Source organism: Musa acuminata, chromosome BXJ3-8 (assembly GCF_036884655.1).
Source record: "Musa acuminata AAA Group cultivar baxijiao chromosome BXJ3-8, Cavendish_Baxijiao_AAA, whole genome shotgun sequence".
NCBI lineage: Eukaryota > Viridiplantae > Streptophyta > Magnoliopsida > Zingiberales > Musaceae > Musa > Musa acuminata.
This window is the reverse complement of record NC_088356.1, coordinates 51,093,930-51,110,441: the sequence shown is the minus strand read 5'-3', so window position 1 is coordinate 51,110,441 and position 16,512 is coordinate 51,093,930. Positions and strand designations below refer to the sequence as shown.

Genomic DNA, 16,512 nt, shown 5'->3' with positions numbered 1-16,512 from the left:
GGTATCGGCTTTGGATTTCGGAAGCTTAGCGATCTTGATGAATGGTTCATTCTTGTCCTTCGTAGCAGAGAGTACGCATCGAAGATGAGATTCACGCCGTGTTGTCTTTTTGTTTTTGACTGCAGAGGAGAACGACTCTGCAAAAAGAGTCGATGTTTCTCATGATTAATAGTGTGGATCTTAAGACTTAGCATTAAAATTGACACGTCTCACCATGCAATCTTATCGTCTCCGTGATTTCGTTGTGGAGAAGATTACGGAAAGATCAGGTCGCCACAATCAGCTTTCGAGAATGAACTATCACATTGGATTCGGTACGTCGCATATGGACATACAAAAACGACCAACTGGATATCACTTGGATTCGGTACGTGGCGGCAGCAAAGAAGACAAGTTCTTCGCTGCATTAGATCTGCAACATGGAAATGCAGGATTTGCTTGTGTCAGACTGCTAATTCATGTATCGAGTTGGATCTGAAATATATTGATCCACCCAATGATGGGCTCTCAAAAGTATTAGGAAGCATTAATGTACGTCTAATTCTACCCCAATCTTATAATATCTGAAGTAAAAGAAAGGGTAAATGTCAAAAGTTCATCCATCCTATCCTGTAGAAATCTCGTAAGATCAAACAATTCCATGAAAACATGAACTATGTCAGTGTCATGTCAAGTTAAAGGATCCATCAAGCATTACATCAAGCTCAACAGTAACACGTTCTGAAGGGGGGATTAAGGTCAGGGCTTTGCTCTACAGCAGTTGGAGATGATTACAGCAACCACAGAGAGGGATGGGGATGAGAGATGAGGTTAATATAGGCTTAGGCCAAGAGCCAGAAGTTCTTCTGCCACCTTGTGCTGATCAAGTACCCACCCACTCCTCTGCTTTGCTTCCTCACCGCCAGCGTCAAGCAATCGGCTTTGCTGATGCACTGCTCCACGAATTCCTCACTGCTGCTCCTCAACATGCTACGATTTCCACAGACAAAAGTTTCAAGAACATTACTGATCAAATCCTCATAGAAGAAACAAGAAGGAATTGTGCTAAGAATAGCAAGCACTCTGATGGAGATGTCACTGTGCTGTTAGGTCTACTATGATATGCTCCACTGAAGCTCCATTACCAGCAGAATGGGGAAGGCTTGCATTGGCTCAACACCAGAACAGAAGCCTCCAGTTTCTTCACTTGGCTTAGCACAGTTGCCAGCTTAGCTCCCTGAATGATTAATGCTTCCACCTCCACCTTGCCATCAGATTCAAAGAAAACATCAACACAATGGTAAAAAATTGAGATGCAATTGTTAACTTTTTTTGGTAGATGATCTTTAACCTCCCCCGCAGAGATCAAACAAAGGAACAAGGATATATGAGCATCATACCTCAGGCTTGCAGGCTTTGCACAGGGTGGCCAGAGAATTGGCAAGGTTGGCAGCATCATCCTCTCCTCCACCCCTGACTTGGTGGTGGTCAGGAGGGACAACATAGAGAAGGGTGAGGAGGTCCCCCTTGTTGGCCACATGGGTCAAGGCCCACATCATGGCATGCTTGGCCCTTGCGCTGCTGTCTATCACCACCATCACCCTCTTCTTGGACACCATACCACCACCGCCGCTCTCCCCCCACCACCCCGTGGCCTCCTCCCTGTCCCTCGGGCTCTTCCTCCCCCACCTCCTTGAACCACCCTCTGTGGAGCTGGAGTGGCGGTAGGAGTGCCATCCCTCACCGCCGCCGCCACCGACGCTCAGCAGCCTGAAAAAGGACTCTCCATGTCCACCATTACTCCCCATCCTTTCCTTCTCTTCTTCAGTACTACAACTAGTGTCGCAGCTCAATTGGTTTGGTGGATAGGAAGCAAGGGAGATCGGGAGGTGGTGGTTTGCATTTAAGAGAACTGCGAGGCTCACGAGAAAGAAGGATGAGCTGGATACGTTCATCCGAGAAGAAGGATGGCCTCATCTTATGCCTTTTCTCCTAAGCTCGTGGATTTACTGTTACGCTTAGTTCATGATTAAGATAAGCTCCCTCTTCGAGATAAATCAGTGACAATGGATGGTCTTCACAAGAAGAATATTTTGTACTTTGAACATCACCCACACTAGGATAATACAATTGGATGATAATACTATAATTATCATTAATCAAGAAGGAATTTTTTTTTTTAAGTTTTAGTAAGAATTATTTTTTGTCGAACAATATTATGATGATACGGTAGGATGATATTACTATGATTACCGTTGATAAAAAAAATACTCATATGATCACTAACGAATTGAGACAGTTGAATTTTACTAAAATAGTTTCGACGACTTCAAGACATTACGATAGTATCATAGAAATAATATTGTAATAATCATTTTTCAAGAAATAAATTAAAAGAAATTTTAATTTTTGATAATGACCACTGAGGAATTGAGATAATTAATTTTATAAAAATTTAGATTGATAATTATTTTGTTTAAAGGATAAATAGTGAAGATGAGTTTTGATTATAGAATCTTAAGCAATACGATGTCATCTTTACTAATCAAGCTAATTAGCACATTTAATGATAAGTAATTTTGAGGAATAGACTCATTTATGCTTATTGGACAAAGGCTGAGGCATTGCAAGAACTTAAGAATGTTGAGAAAATAACTATTCTGACATCATTTATTAAGAATGTAATTTTGATTTCATCTTGTTGATGAGATGAAATAAATAATAGAAAACATTAATTTAAAGAATAAATGAAAAATAAAAAGAACATTAACACTTGTGTCACTCCTTTACTATAATTATATAAAATGGAACATTCTGTCTCTCTATTGAATATATATATGAAACAAAAATATAATAAGAGACCTCACGAAAAGATAGCAATCCTCAACTATAAGACAAAAATTACATAGTCACTTCAATGTTTCTTCCAGCGGCTGCATCGCATGATGATCCAATTTCCTGCAGTAGATGGATTCTCCAAAAGCTGCGGTACAACTTCAGGTCCCCAAATATTCCACGAGAGCATACGCAACCAGCGTTGCTGCTAGAGATTCGACACCCTATCAAATCACAAGTCCACATGCCAAGGCGCCAGAAAAGACGAGAAGAAAACAAAAGAAAGGATCACAAGTCACATCATCTCACAGCAACCAGCTTGCCTTTTTCCCTGTGAAAAGTGATCAAAAGCCTCAAATAGTAGTCATCATCATAGAGTGCAGAATCAAAAGCATCGTACAAGTGTAACAGAGGAGACATGATGACAAGAACGTTTATGAATTGAACGGTGAATGCAAAGTAAACGGAAGGAGGAAGAAGACAAATGTAACACGCCCGAGTAATTGGCCGCATGATTCCTGCCTTCACGGGTGCAACCTGTTGTGCTGTTCAGGCCCACGCAGCATGAATCGCACAACCTTTCACTGCATTAGATTAATAAGCATCAGGATGAAAGAACAGAAGTGAGAGAAAAGAGTCTTCTATTGGTTTCTGAAGTCCCCACTGTTTCTGTCCTTTCTCCCTACTGTTCACGCCTTAAAAAGGGCTTCAGAAAGATAACTCTTTTAGCAGAGGAAGATGCCAAAAAGGAGAGATGGAAAACAGATGAGACAAAATATATTACATACAAAACATTTTTACCTGGATTGGAGCCGAATATAATAATTCACAGCTGCGCAATAATATATGCTAACTCGAACAAAAAAGCAACCATCATATTGTATTATCAAGTCTCTGCATTCCAATGGGACAAAGCTATATAACACAGTCGATTTTGCATTGTAACAAAAGATAAAACATACAAACTGAAAAAGAAAATCTCACCTTGAAAAATCCTTTGTCATTGTGATACTTTGATTCATCAAAGGAAAATGATACAATCTCTCTTATTTTTCTTACCAAATTACACCGTATCTCCTCTGGTATACTAACTGTTAGCCTGGAAGAGGTGTTTCATATACTGATAATTATGATAAGAATAACAACCGCTATTTCATCATGAGCAATGCTTTGATTTTTACCTACTCGGAAGGGGATCCAAAAATCCAACCAGAAGCATCCATCAGCAAAAGAAGGTTGGAACTGGAAGCAACAAAGCCATATTTAGAGGAAGTACCTGAAGAAGAAAACTGCACAAGTTCTCATCCTTTGTACGAGCTGTCTATAGAGGATGGTGCCTGCTAGCAGATGCCTTCCTTGGATGGTAGGCTTCCAGATATGTGATGAGACTACATGGGAATACATGAATTAGTAATGTACCGTAGGAATTCAAAATAGAGAAATTTGATCCCCTGGAACGTGATATGTGGCTCATCAGCACAAAACTTACCTGCATTTTGTTATAAAACATCTCAGATATGGAACAAAAACAATAAAGGTAGCATCTTCTTGCCCGGCTGCATCATCAAAGGCCATTATGATGCAATGTAGAAGCCAATTCTATGCTGAAATCAATGATTAGAACTTGATGCAGGCATCACTATGACCAATCCACCAATAACAATGGATTGCAGATCGCTAAGCATATGAAACAAAAGACTTTTCCTTCAAATATCTTAGCTTCATGGGCCATAAATCTAGACATGATCCTGATATCTTCCAACATGGATGACTCTGAAGTCCTACCAAATGACAACCAGTGCAGCCCACTACTGCTATAAGCTAAATACGTGTGAAGCTGGAACCACTTTCATATGGCACAGGTCCTTCTTGAGACTTCATGTGTGCATGATTGGAATGCAGCCAAGTTAAATCAAGAAGAAAATTACATAAAGTGACATCTAGCAATGTGTTAAGAGTTCCTGCAATAATTCAAAAAGAAGGAAAATGTCCATGGGAAAAAGGTGATGGCCCTTGGGCCTCATGATTGAACTGCTTGCTTGTTGTTCTCAAATGTTCCTTTGCCTATTCCTTGTGTATTCAAAATCAAATTTCTCCTTTTTGTTCCAAATGAAAAAAAGAGACAATTGAAGTAAAGATCTTGACTCGAACGCATCAAGTCAATCCAACCTGACACTTTTAAACTGGTTCACCAATAGAGTGTGGGTTACAAAAATCTTAAAGGTGGAGTCAAGTACTCAAGTTAGCTTGGAAGTTGGAACCAACTAAATATTATTCTGAGAATAAAAAGAAAGAAAGAAAAAATTACCTTAATCATCAACCCAATTCTCAGTCTGACCCAGTAGCTCTATAAGCCAATTTGCTGAAGATATCTTAACAAGCTAGCAGATTGAAGCTAATATAAGCATATACATCCTTATTACTCAATTTCAATTGACTCGTTCCTTGTACTTAAATAGATGAATAAATAGGGCCAGATTAATATGTGGTCATAAATATAGACCAATTATATATGGATATACTTACTCCCAAAGATGGTAAATCAGTATGCTATTATAGATTACTTGCCCTTAATGTATATTGTTTTTTCTGTATATTTATGTTTCTTACTCGCAAAAAATTTATTTTATCTTAATTACCCATATTTGTATTTTTACTATATTTCTGTTTTTGCTTCTATTAAATAGCACGTCTTTTGCATTGCACGTAAAGGCTGTATGTGAGAATGCCTAATGCTTACTCTTAAAATTATGCTTGTGTTACTGCTATATATTGTTTAATTGTAACAATATCAGGTGCAGCGCCAGGAAACATACCTCCAAAAGATTTTTAAACAAGCAATAACCTCTGAGCACCTACCTGTAAAAGTTTTGTCAGGAACTGAGGATAAATAATATTTTTATAATTTCTAGTACGAAAGAAAATTCATAACTCACCTTTTCAACATTGATCCTGTTCAACAACTCTATGAAAAATGTCATCACCAAACCAGACAAGCTCAATAGTCATCAGAGCCAAATCACCTGCAAGAAATACAAATGATTAACAACAGGGAATTCACTGGTAAATATGTCACTTGTTCTTTGAGTTTCTTAAATTATTTACACAGAATATCATAAATACAGCATGGTCTAATCCAACCACCTGAAGCCCTGATCAACTGAATGATTGATACTGCAGCTCCTAGAAGTGGAATCCTTTGAACTCCACAGCACCTAAAGCAGCATAAGAAATTAAGTCACCAAAGTTACAAACTGATAAAATCTTGTCTTTTCTAATCTTAAGAATATAAGAAAAAAGAAAAATAAAAGGACAAGGACAGCCAACAAGATGTGTTAATTTTGTTCTTTCTTGGGTATACCAAGCATACCATGGTGATTAAGCTCATTAAGTGGCAATTTGTTGATGCGGTGGTATGAAAACTCAGCAGTAGGCTTTACCAACCAGCATCACTTGAAAATCATATAAGTCTAATATAAATGAGGTATGCTGCAAACATACAACTGTAACATAAGATATTACCTTAATGAAGGGAAATCACATTTGATGATTGTGCACATAATGTAATACGATAAGATGTGGTGACCTTCTCAAATAACTTGAAATTACAGATGACAAGCACTGATTCTACTACCTGCAAGATGTTCTGAAACAATGATCAAAATGGAAAATGAGAAGAAGATCATAACACCAAAGATACAACTAGACTGATTCTAGAGACAATTGGAGTAACAATCTGAATAAAAATAAAAGAAGCAATTTCTGTTTTTGACTATACCCAATTGTATTAACATGTATACAGAAATAATCTCACATTACAAGAGGTTCGAGCCATCAATAAGAATATTTTCAAAAGCAATACATTGGCAGAAAATTGAATTTGGATCCTAGTCATACTGCAAAAAAACTCCAAGATTAAAATTTTCTGATGGCATTTGCTCCAAAACAAAAAAGCAACGCAGTTAGAACTTAGAAATCTAGTGCCAGCTCTATGAAATAACACATCTTCTGTATAAATTGAAGGAAAATGAAAATGATATTTGATCTTTCATAAGAAATTCTCAGCTTCTATTCAATGCACATGCATAGTGACTATCTCAATGACTGCCGTAAATAATTGAAAATTAGACAAAATATATGAGTACAGATTATGGGCCTAACTTAACCCACGAATTTGCTAAAAAAATTGCAAATATTGGGGGTCCAGGGACCAAGCAACAAGGATGTACAATACTATGAGAACAAGTACAACAAAGAATCAGAAATAAATTCAAGTTTTACAGTATAAGGTGGGTATAATAGGATCTTCAGTAGTGGCTGAAAACATGTTATGACTGTTCTGGCAGCTCTGCATTGTGTATTTTAGCTGAATTCCTCTTGCTATCAACACAGAATATGCATGAGGGTGAACAGTGATCACAGTTCCAGCTAAGAGGAACTGCCAAAAAATATCTGGCCATAAACTTCCTAAACCTTTTCTTGTACTCCTTTGGAGAAATAACGGTTGGCAGTTCATTCTTAGGAACAACCATTGAAGCTTTCACCCAAGTCTCAAGCTGTTTGTCCCAGGTATACTGCCTCAAATAATCTATAATTCCAAACACAAGCTCTTGTCGCTCATCATCCACTCCAACGAGTAAAGAATAGTCCATGACATTTATAGACTGTAAATTTAACAGCATAAATTAAACTCAATATCTATAAATTCAACTAGCAAATTTTGAATATAAGCAGTTGGCTGCAAACTTACAGTAAGAAAAGATGTATCGTTCCAAATGGCACGTTGCAGAAGATGTTTAGTCTTCCCACTAACATAAATGGGAGATTTATCCATGTCCTCCACGAAGTTCTGATCCAAAAGAACTTTTTCACCATGCTTTGCATCTGGAATGTACCGAGAAAAGACAGTGCCCTTGAGATCATATGTTCGAGAAATTTTATGCCCATAAAGTAGATTTTCCATCACCATAAGATCAGTTTTGATTTCCTTGCCACCAATGTTTTGCTGGACCTGTGATTACAAAAATATTGCTTGGATTAGAAAGAAAGAACACGAGAAAAATATACAGGCAGAAAATCAGAAAATGCATATGTTTCTCGATAAACCTGATATACTCCCATGATCTTTGCGAGACAAGTATCGCTCCCTGAATCTAGTGAGTGAAAAACATGCTTAAAATAATCAGGACCAAATTTTAAGAAGGAATCCAGTTCTGTCCTCTTGATTTGTTTAATTATGAATCTGTCATCCAGTGACTTCGCAAAAAAAGCTTTACTCTTCCCACCTTGAGCATCCCACTTCTTGCAACGGCTTAGGGAACATATGTAGGAAAGTTCAGAAGGACAATATTTCTTTCTAAGTTTATAGAATTGCTTTGCATATATGCAAACTACTGAGAATATACTTTTCCCAGAAACCTTCTCTATTCCCACAGTGACTTCAGGATGCAGATTTTCTGAAGGTAGCAGTTGATTAACAGATAATGAACCATCAGAAATGGAGGTAGATGACTCATCAAATGAAAGTGAGGAAGCACCACGTGACAAATTGATTCCAGACTCTGAATATCCAACAGAAGACCAATATGTACAAATTTCAGAATTCACAGATGTCAAGCTATAAGATTTATGTATCTCCCCTGATTCTTTTCCAACCCTGTCTAACAAGCCATGCTGATCTTCTAATATAGCTAGTCCACATGCAATTATGCTTGATATCTCATCCTTGGAAGCAGACATAATGGTACCGTTAGGACCAACTGAATAGTGCAACAAGTCCATTTCACCACTAGATGGCTGGTAAATTGGAGACAGGTGAGATGGACTATAGGTATTAACAAATTCAAACTTATGTAATGAACCACTATGGAGGTCCCTTCTGTATTCTCTTTTCAGATCAGAAAATGAAGCCCAGATCATTTCTTCTGGACCTTCTGATTTTGCATAAATGCCATCTAAAATGTTCGAATGCTCGTTCGACAGTGATGCAGCAAGTATTTCACCACCAGCAACTTTCTCATCCTTTTTAAGCTCAACATCAGTTTTCTTTTCAATATATGGTTCCTCTACAATTTGTATAGAGTGGTCGAATTGTAGATCACCAGATATAGGTACACATACTACCTGACAACTCTGCTTACCTTCAGAAGGTGATGGCAGATCAGTTGACCGCTCCACCTCAACAGGTCCAATATCAAGAAGCTTATAGTAGCTATGGCTTGTTACGATGGAAGCTTCTGTTGATTCTATATCAAGATTAATATTCATGTCTTGAGCATGATGGCTACCAGTGAAACGGGGTGGTTCATCTTCATGACTAGGCAGCTTGGGGACTTCATCATCATGTACAAGTATATCTTTCCCTTGTTGAAAATTTGTATGCTGCAAAAGGCGACCCAAACGGCAGTCCCAAACATACAACTCAAAAAGGAGCTCCTGGTATAGCCACTTCAGTCCAAGAATCTCATGAGGAGTGATCTCAATTTGTCCACTATGATCTACTGCCTTCAGCAAAGGAGCCTAAATGGTTGACAAAAAAGGTTTGAGAAAAATATTATAAATATCTTATGATGTTTAATCAGTGACAGGAACGTTATGCTTCAAAATACAGAGAATATTATAAAGCACCATTACAACCTCAAATTCAGCCTTTTCCTGTATCAGCACCTCTTCAACTTCAGATAAGTTTTTGAGTGAACCTGAAACTTCCGCGCATTGTTTTGCAAGTGTGCCAGAATATATAGGCTTCAAGTTCTGCAACAAGTTTGAAACTTCGGAGAATAATCCGCGTCCTCGATAAAGAAGCTTAAATAGAAAAATTATAAAAGTCAAACACAATGATCATACTTTACAGTACCATCACACAAAGAAAGCTATGAAATATGTAATAGAGGCACTGAACAAACAAGAACTGCATACAATTTCCATTTCTCTCCTGAGCCACTCTTGTCTTTTTGGATTATTGATGTCCAAGACTGGTGGTGGCTTACAAGCAGCATAGATCTTAACTGATGAATAAACAAACACTGCCACCTTGGATCCTAATCTGCATTTTTTCAAAAATTCATAAAGATAATCACATTCAAAGAACAGAAAACACATAATTCTCCAAACAAAAACAGAAGCAAGATGGGCTAACCCAAAAAACCGAAGAAAATCCCTGTGCAGCATATGTCCACATTCTGATAGTCTAGCCACAGAATGGCATGAAAAGCTGAGCTCCAAAAACTTCCCAAATGAAAGATAACGTGCTGAACTAGACAAGACCACCCTCCTTGTGGAAATCCCACTTCCATCCTTACATCTCAAACAACGGGTCCACATCCAAATTTTTCCTTCAGCTTCACCTGGCAAATGTAACATCGGAGGAAGTTTCCTGACATGCACACTTAGGTTCCCATTCTGATGGGTGTAAGAGTACATATGTGCTTCTGGTGGTTTACCACAAGAAGAACAACTCTTCTGCAACAGAAGCATACATTTCCATCATTAAAGTTCAATTCAAAATGAAGAAATGGTATGTACTATCAATAAAACTAATCGGATAAAAGTGTGAAACCTGATTAAGCAAAATGTCTCTCAGAAATCGTCCAAGTGATACATCAAAGTGCCCATAATATCTTATGCGAGAAAGATGGCTATGTCTGCAAATGACTCCTTTTATTGTACACTGTTTAGAAAGCAAAACTACAATGCTCTGGGAATTTAATACACTCTCCATATCATCCTGAGGTTTGCTTTCAACAGTGCTACAAGCATCAGTGTCAATACCTTGAGTTGAATCTCTAGCTGGTCCAGTCTTTTTAAAATAAAGAACTTCATCTATCTTTTCTTCACTAACATCAGAACTTACTGGGTTTTCATGATCGGATACATCCAACAACGCATGGGGGCCAATACTTGGACCATCAAAAGGTCTGTTATTCATGAAAAAGCGTGAAGATTCATGGTTAGATTTGAGGGGTTGAAAATTGACTCCTTGGAATTTTTCTTGGGAGGCAGAGAGAGGTGATAACAATAGCTGAGGTTGAAGAGGTGACAATAACATAAGCATGCCAATGCTGCTGGATTTGTCAGAAAGCGTATGTAGAAGTTCAGAATTTAATGATGTATCTTGGGAGGCAGAGAAAGCTGTATCATTTATTATACCTAATGATTCATTGTATATGGGAACATCTAGTGCATTTTCTGAAGCCACAGTAGATAGGCAACCTTCAAGACTATCTGAATACTTTGTAGCATCAGAACTAATTGAGAGTACCGGTCTAGTCCTAAAATTTGCACTTCGTTCTCTTACAGCATTCTTATCAGATAAAAGCAATCTTTGATCTGCCAAGAATGAAGTTTCAAGGATCAAATTGTATGCTGCAAAGACTGTATACTGAACTACTTGCTTAATCTTCTTCAGTTCATCACTTTGAGCTCCTTTCAGCAGTATCTACAATAAGAAACCATGATCAAACGTCAAACCTATATACACAACATAGTTTTAGTATTTAATCATAATTTCCCACGTACTTTATGAGCATATATCCATAATTGTACCTTACATTTGATCTTAAAATTTCAGTAATAAGAATTAAGAAACATTAAATGTTACATGACTTAAAACAAAGGCCATATGTAGAAAGGCATGCTTAGGAGTTTTGGCACGGACAAGTTCGTTTATCCCACTAAACTTCTCACCAGTCATGCTCCCGGTAAGTTTTTGTGACACCACACAGAACAGTAACCTCAATGAAGGTCTCCAAGACCTCTAGAGGTCACAAGTTCCAACCAAGAAATGCTGTAGCATAGCATAAGAAAATGTGCCAATATCTTCCTAACATGGTACCATTTCCGGTGTCGTTTGACTCAAGACAAATGTTGACCTAGGCATCTGCCGACTTCATCAGCATGGATTGGCATGGTACACACCGGTGACTTTTCGGCACACGGTGCTGACATGCCAACATGTATAGGTTGCCACAGCATTCCTTGGTTGTAACCAAAGCAATAAAATGCAAAAGTAATATGCATGAAAACTAATGTGTTTTAGGATCTTAGAACCACAAGGAAAAAGGCAATGTATCAGATGACAGACAGCATGCAACTGATTAAGTAATTTAAGAAAACTACACAACTTGTGAAAGGTACTCGTGAAACCAAACCAGAATATGTTTCAATGCCACATATTCTCTTAATTTGCTTATCAATGCTATTGCATCTAAAAGCTTAGTCATTAAATGAGACATGATCTATGATTTTATATTCCTAACATTCTTCTCACATGTGGGTGGCAGACTAGTTCAAACCCAATACATGGAACATGAATTGATCAGTTCCTCTCTAAAACCATCTTAAATTCTTGATCAATGTCACTGCATCTAAGAGATTAAACCTAATGATATATGATCTATGATTTTATATTCTTAACAATTACCATAATTTTCAAAGTAATAATCATACATAAAGGATGTCTTCAATGAATCAGACATCAAAGGACATTAAGGAAAATTCACACTCACTGTACAGCCCAAAGGTCTTGAGAATCCCTCTAGAAACATTAAGGTTTTGCTTGGCTTCCTTCCACCTTCACTAATATTGTTACATTCCTCCACAAACCTTTCGATATGGAAGGAGTCACATTGCGGCAGTATCAATTTTGCCGGAAAATTGGCACAAGAAATGATAGGAGAACCAGTACAAAGAGAAATCCTTTCCAAGCGATGGAGCTTCATATCAGACACCACAGTTATTCCTTTCTCTGTAAGAGATTCTTGTATGTCACGGGAAATATTTTTCTCCACCAGAACCACATTTGGATGGCAAGCTTCTATCATCTCAGCGAGGGACCTCAAATAGTCCTTTTCCTGATTCTCGCAATGAAAAAAAACAAAAATCAGGACCAACAAATTCTGAACACAGCATTCATAGGTTAATAAAATTACCTGTCCCATTGAATCAAATGATGACAAACCAACTGCAGAATGGCCAAGGGCGCCCTGAAGCAGTAGGAGTTTAGGATTTTTGAACTTGGTTGGCATGTGTTTATGGGCAGCATGCTTTTTGAAAACTAAACCCTTGATCAGCTCACTGCAATCAAGATTTCCAGAGTGAACAAAACGAAAAGGAACTTGTGATCCGATATACATAACTTAAAACCATGTGCCGGTTTCCACATTACCTCTGATGCCGGCTACCAGATGCAACACATTTCACCTTCACATAGGATCCAGGATCCATTGCCCTTCCTTCAGTAGCATCAGGCTTGACAAGCAGTGCAGCTTTCCATGATAAGGAAGCAACAATGTCTAGCCAACTCTGACCATCGTCTAGACCAGAAAAAGAAATTCCTTCAGATGCCAAAAAACGACTTACAAGAACCTTGAACTGTCTGTTCATTTCTTCCAACATTGCCTTTTGTTTTTTTTCTCTAAAACTGTGGTTGATCCCTTGATGTTCATCAAAAATGCTCAAGGAGCTTGGCTGTTTCCACTCAGCACTACCGTATTCATCATCTTCATAATTATCGGCAATGCTGGGCTCGTCATCTTCCATGCATTCTGGTTCAGGCGGGTCCCAGATGCCAGGATCAGTTTCAAAATTAGGTAACATTGTAGGACTATCATTGTCGACCAGATCCTCCGCCTTAAATGAGTCAAGACCAACATTTTTGGCTTGAACATCATCCAGAATGTGATTGACAAGTTTGTTTTCCTCTTCATTACTGTCTAATGAACTGGATGATAAATTTTTTCCAGTTAAAATGTGATGTCCAGAGCCATCTGCACTGGTCCTGGCAAAAGAAGCCTCGATACTTTTACCTCTATGTTTTTCACCAGTATCTATAACACCACATCCGTCCTCCCTGATGCATGAAAGCACATTAGAAACAATGAATCAACCATCAACAAGTGGTCGAAATGAACTAATGAAGAAATAGATAAAAAGTCTTCAAAATAGTCAAGGACTTGATTGCTGGTGGTTCTTATAACCAGTCAGTGACAAGTTATCTGATAAAATTGAAACAGTTGACATATGCAACAAATGATAATGTAGCAAAAATCAGGAAAAACATAACTAAATGTAACTGTTAGATTGTAATACATTAATTAGTTAACTTTAATCAATGAATAATAATTTTGTGTGCATGCAGCCTGTTGTCCAGATTATAGCACATCATTTCCTAGAAGAAGACAGCATCTTAGCAAAAAACGTGCAACTGGATGTCATAGATACCTGCCCTGCAAATTCAAACCAGTCCAGATATCACCTGGAATAAGAAAAAAGGCATAAGGAAAAAAAGCAAAAAAAATGTAAATATATAATAAATTTAGAGAAAAAAACAGTAGACCCAGTTACCAAAGCTTGAAGAACAACTCGCATAGCTTGACATAGGACTTAGAGGAGGAGTGGCGTAGGGACTTAAGCCATTCATCGTTAAGACCTCTTGACCATACTTCTCCAGACAGGACCTACAGCGCTCAGGTTGATATTCACTGTTCAGGGAGCAGAAACTATTCCTCTGTTCACACAAATCAAACAAAGGAGCGTGTCAAAATTTAGTCTGAATTTTACTACCTGATGTTGCCTGTTTCGCAAGAAATGATTGGCACATTGTATTCATCTGATTCAAATGACATCAGATTCCAATCACTCTCACAATCAGTATCCTGAAGAAAAGATCAGTAATCACAGCACTATTCTATCACAATTTTAGTGCAGTCAAACAAATAAATTTGGAAAGATAAACCACAACGAATGGTGCATAGTTAAAAAAGTATATAAATCTCTTGTCGATTGTCATATAGAATAACCAAACATATAACGTTTCCAGTCACATATGCATGTAAGTAAAAAATCGCCCAAAAAGTTCAAAAAAATAACATGATACAAACAGAAAACAACCACCCTAAACACTTGTTTTGAAGCAGGAAGTCAATCAAGATCTGAATAGACTAGCGATGACTGAATTAGTACTCAGAACGATATTCGTTATTAGGCCCTGGAAAAACAACAAGGGGTTCAGCAAGAACAAGTGGCAAACTCATAAGACGAGATCCTAACTCAGAATGCCAGTGCTCATCCAGCAGAATCGAATTCAAAAGAATTCGGTCATCCACAACTGAAGGAAAATACAAAAGTCATCGGTCACCTAAAGATAGAACGGAGTCAACGAAGACAAGCAACAAAAAAGGAAAAAAACCCAATTAACCAGGCCGCATCCACGGAGCTCAAGATCTAAACACCAAATCCAACTAAACGACCAACACGTTCGAAATCGATCACGAATCTGATGGAATAAGAAAAGCGGGATGTCCAAATTCAAGTGCCAGCTCATTACCGCGATCCAAGGGCCAGAGAACCAAAATTCGAAATAAAATAACACAATAAATCCAATCTTATTCTTAAAAATCAACCTTCCGACCACACACAGTAGGAAGAGAACACAACAAGTACTTCATGGAGAGAAAAGAAAAACCTAGAGAAAGAGCATCGCTTACCGGATAGGGGAAACCCAAAGAATCGGTACGAAGTCGCCGGAAACGGGAGATTCCGTGTCGCTCACGCCAGCTCTAGATCGGATGCTTCCTGCCCGAGGCCGAAAGCAATCGTAAATGCGAACAGGCTCAAAGGCCCCCCAAAATTCTCCGAACACGAAGAAGCAAGAATCGAGCAAGGACGAGGAAGAGGAACGAACGAGAGAGAGAGAGAGAGAGAGAGAGAGAGAGAAGGAGAAGAAGAAGAAAAAGAGCAAATTAAATGGAAAAAAGTAAGGCAAGCTTCGTCGTGTGGAGCCCACTGGGCGTGAGAACATGTTACTACGAAACAGGACGTGCCTTTTTTACCCTCATCGGCTGGCGGACGAGACAACGGGAACGAAACATGGGAGCCGGCTGGCGGGCCCCACATGAGGTATAGTTTTGTTTTGTTTTTCTTTTTTCCTAAAATTTCTTTTTCATGAGAAATTACATATGAGACGATTTATAAAATATTTAAGATTATAGATTTAATTATTTAACTTAGGGATAAATTCTCATAGAAGTCCCTAGTTTTAAGATATTCTTGTGAAGTACCCTCATTTTCAAAAATTCTCACCTGACGTTTTTCTTTTATAAAAAGATAATTTTATCCTTTTTTCCGTTGCATCGATCGTCGACTCCACTCGTAGCCCCTCTTGCACCTCTACGTAGGTTCTCCTCATTTGTTATGTCCATCTTCACCTCTGTCCTATATCATCATCCTCATATCTCCTTCCCTCTTCAATTGTAGATTATTGTCTTATTTCATTACGATTATAAGAGCCTCAAGGTTTTTTTTCTCGATCATCATATTTGTAATCCTCCACTTTGCATCATTGTCATTCCCTCTTCCTCAACTACTATCATCGTCCTTGCTTATGATCCTCTTTACTAAGAACAACAATAGGGATGATAGAGATGACGAGTAAAAGATAAGGACCCTATGTTTGAAGGCTGTCAAATGTAGAGGTGGACGCCGCCAAGAGCAACATGCGAAGGGTGGGGGGTTGTGTAGGGAGGCAACTAGGGGGTTCACACATAGAGGCATAGATGATCAGGAGTAAAGACATAAGAGTAAAAGCATCTTTTACGAAAGAATGGATATTCTAATAAAATATTTGGAAATATGATACTCTATGAAGATTTTTCAAAATTAGATTTTTTTAAAATTTATCCTCAATTTTATTAGATTTAA

General features: G+C 38.1%; 2 protein-coding genes across 4 annotated transcripts; both read right to left on the bottom strand.

The window, feature by feature from the left end:
• LOC135645582 (uncharacterized) lies at positions 1–2,074 on the bottom strand. The gene is made up of 3 exons (XM_065164117.1): positions 1,380–2,074; positions 1,125–1,243; positions 1–969 (listed from the first exon to the last, which is right to left on the bottom strand). Exons 1-3 carry the CDS (start codon positions 1,932–1,934, stop codon positions 822–824), a joined length of 822 nt encoding a protein of 273 aa, XP_065020189.1. The 5' UTR covers positions 1,935–2,074; the 3' UTR covers positions 1–821.
• Positions 2,075–6,915: 4,841 nt separating this feature from the next.
• LOC103995692 (1-phosphatidylinositol-3-phosphate 5-kinase FAB1A) lies at positions 6,916–15,532 on the bottom strand. Of its 3 annotated transcripts, none has more exons than XM_009416340.3 (14): positions 15,300–15,527; positions 14,377–14,468; positions 14,158–14,294; positions 14,035–14,068; positions 12,980–13,663; positions 12,744–12,888; positions 12,321–12,665; positions 10,373–11,251; positions 9,953–10,275; positions 9,733–9,859; positions 9,451–9,618; positions 7,921–9,333; positions 7,565–7,825; positions 6,916–7,478 (listed from the first exon to the last, which is right to left on the bottom strand). In XM_009416340.3, exons 2-14 carry the CDS (start codon positions 14,436–14,438, stop codon positions 7,143–7,145), a joined length of 4,914 nt encoding a protein of 1,637 aa, XP_009414615.2. In that variant the 5' UTR covers positions 14,439–14,468; positions 15,300–15,527; the 3' UTR covers positions 6,916–7,142. The 3 variants fall into 3 exon arrangements, with proteins under 3 accessions (XP_009414615.2, XP_009414617.2, XP_009414618.2); XM_009416342.3 differs by having other exon boundaries at positions 14,158–14,270; XM_009416343.3 differs by lacking the exon at positions 14,377–14,468 and having other exon boundaries at positions 14,158–14,320; positions 15,300–15,532.
• Positions 15,533–16,512: the final 980 nt, after the last annotated feature.

Bases quoted from the DNA above. Each gene is read 5' to 3' on its own strand.
- LOC135645582 (XM_065164117.1), bottom strand. From the start codon at position 1,934: ATGAACGTATCCAGCTCATCCTTCTTTCTCGTGAGCCTCGCAGTTCTC. The intron at 1,244-1,379 runs GTATGATGCTCA...TCTGATGGCAAG, and splicing joins GCAAAGCCTGCAAGCCTGAG to GTGGAGGTGGAAGCATTAAT. The intron at 970-1,124 runs GTAATGGAGCTT...TGGAAATCGTAG, and splicing joins AAGCCTTCCCCATTCTGCTG to CATGTTGAGGAGCAGCAGTG.
- LOC103995692 (XM_009416340.3), bottom strand. From the start codon at position 14,438: ATGTCATTTGAATCAGATGAATACAATGTGCCAATCATTTCTTGCGAA. The intron at 12,666-12,743 runs GTAATTTTATTA...TGCGAGAATCAG, and splicing joins CATTTGATTCAATGGGACAG to GAAAAGGACTATTTGAGGTC. The intron at 9,619-9,732 runs GTATGCAGTTCT...TTTCTATTTAAG, and splicing joins TCAGGAGAGAAATGGAAATT to CTTCTTTATCGAGGACGCGG.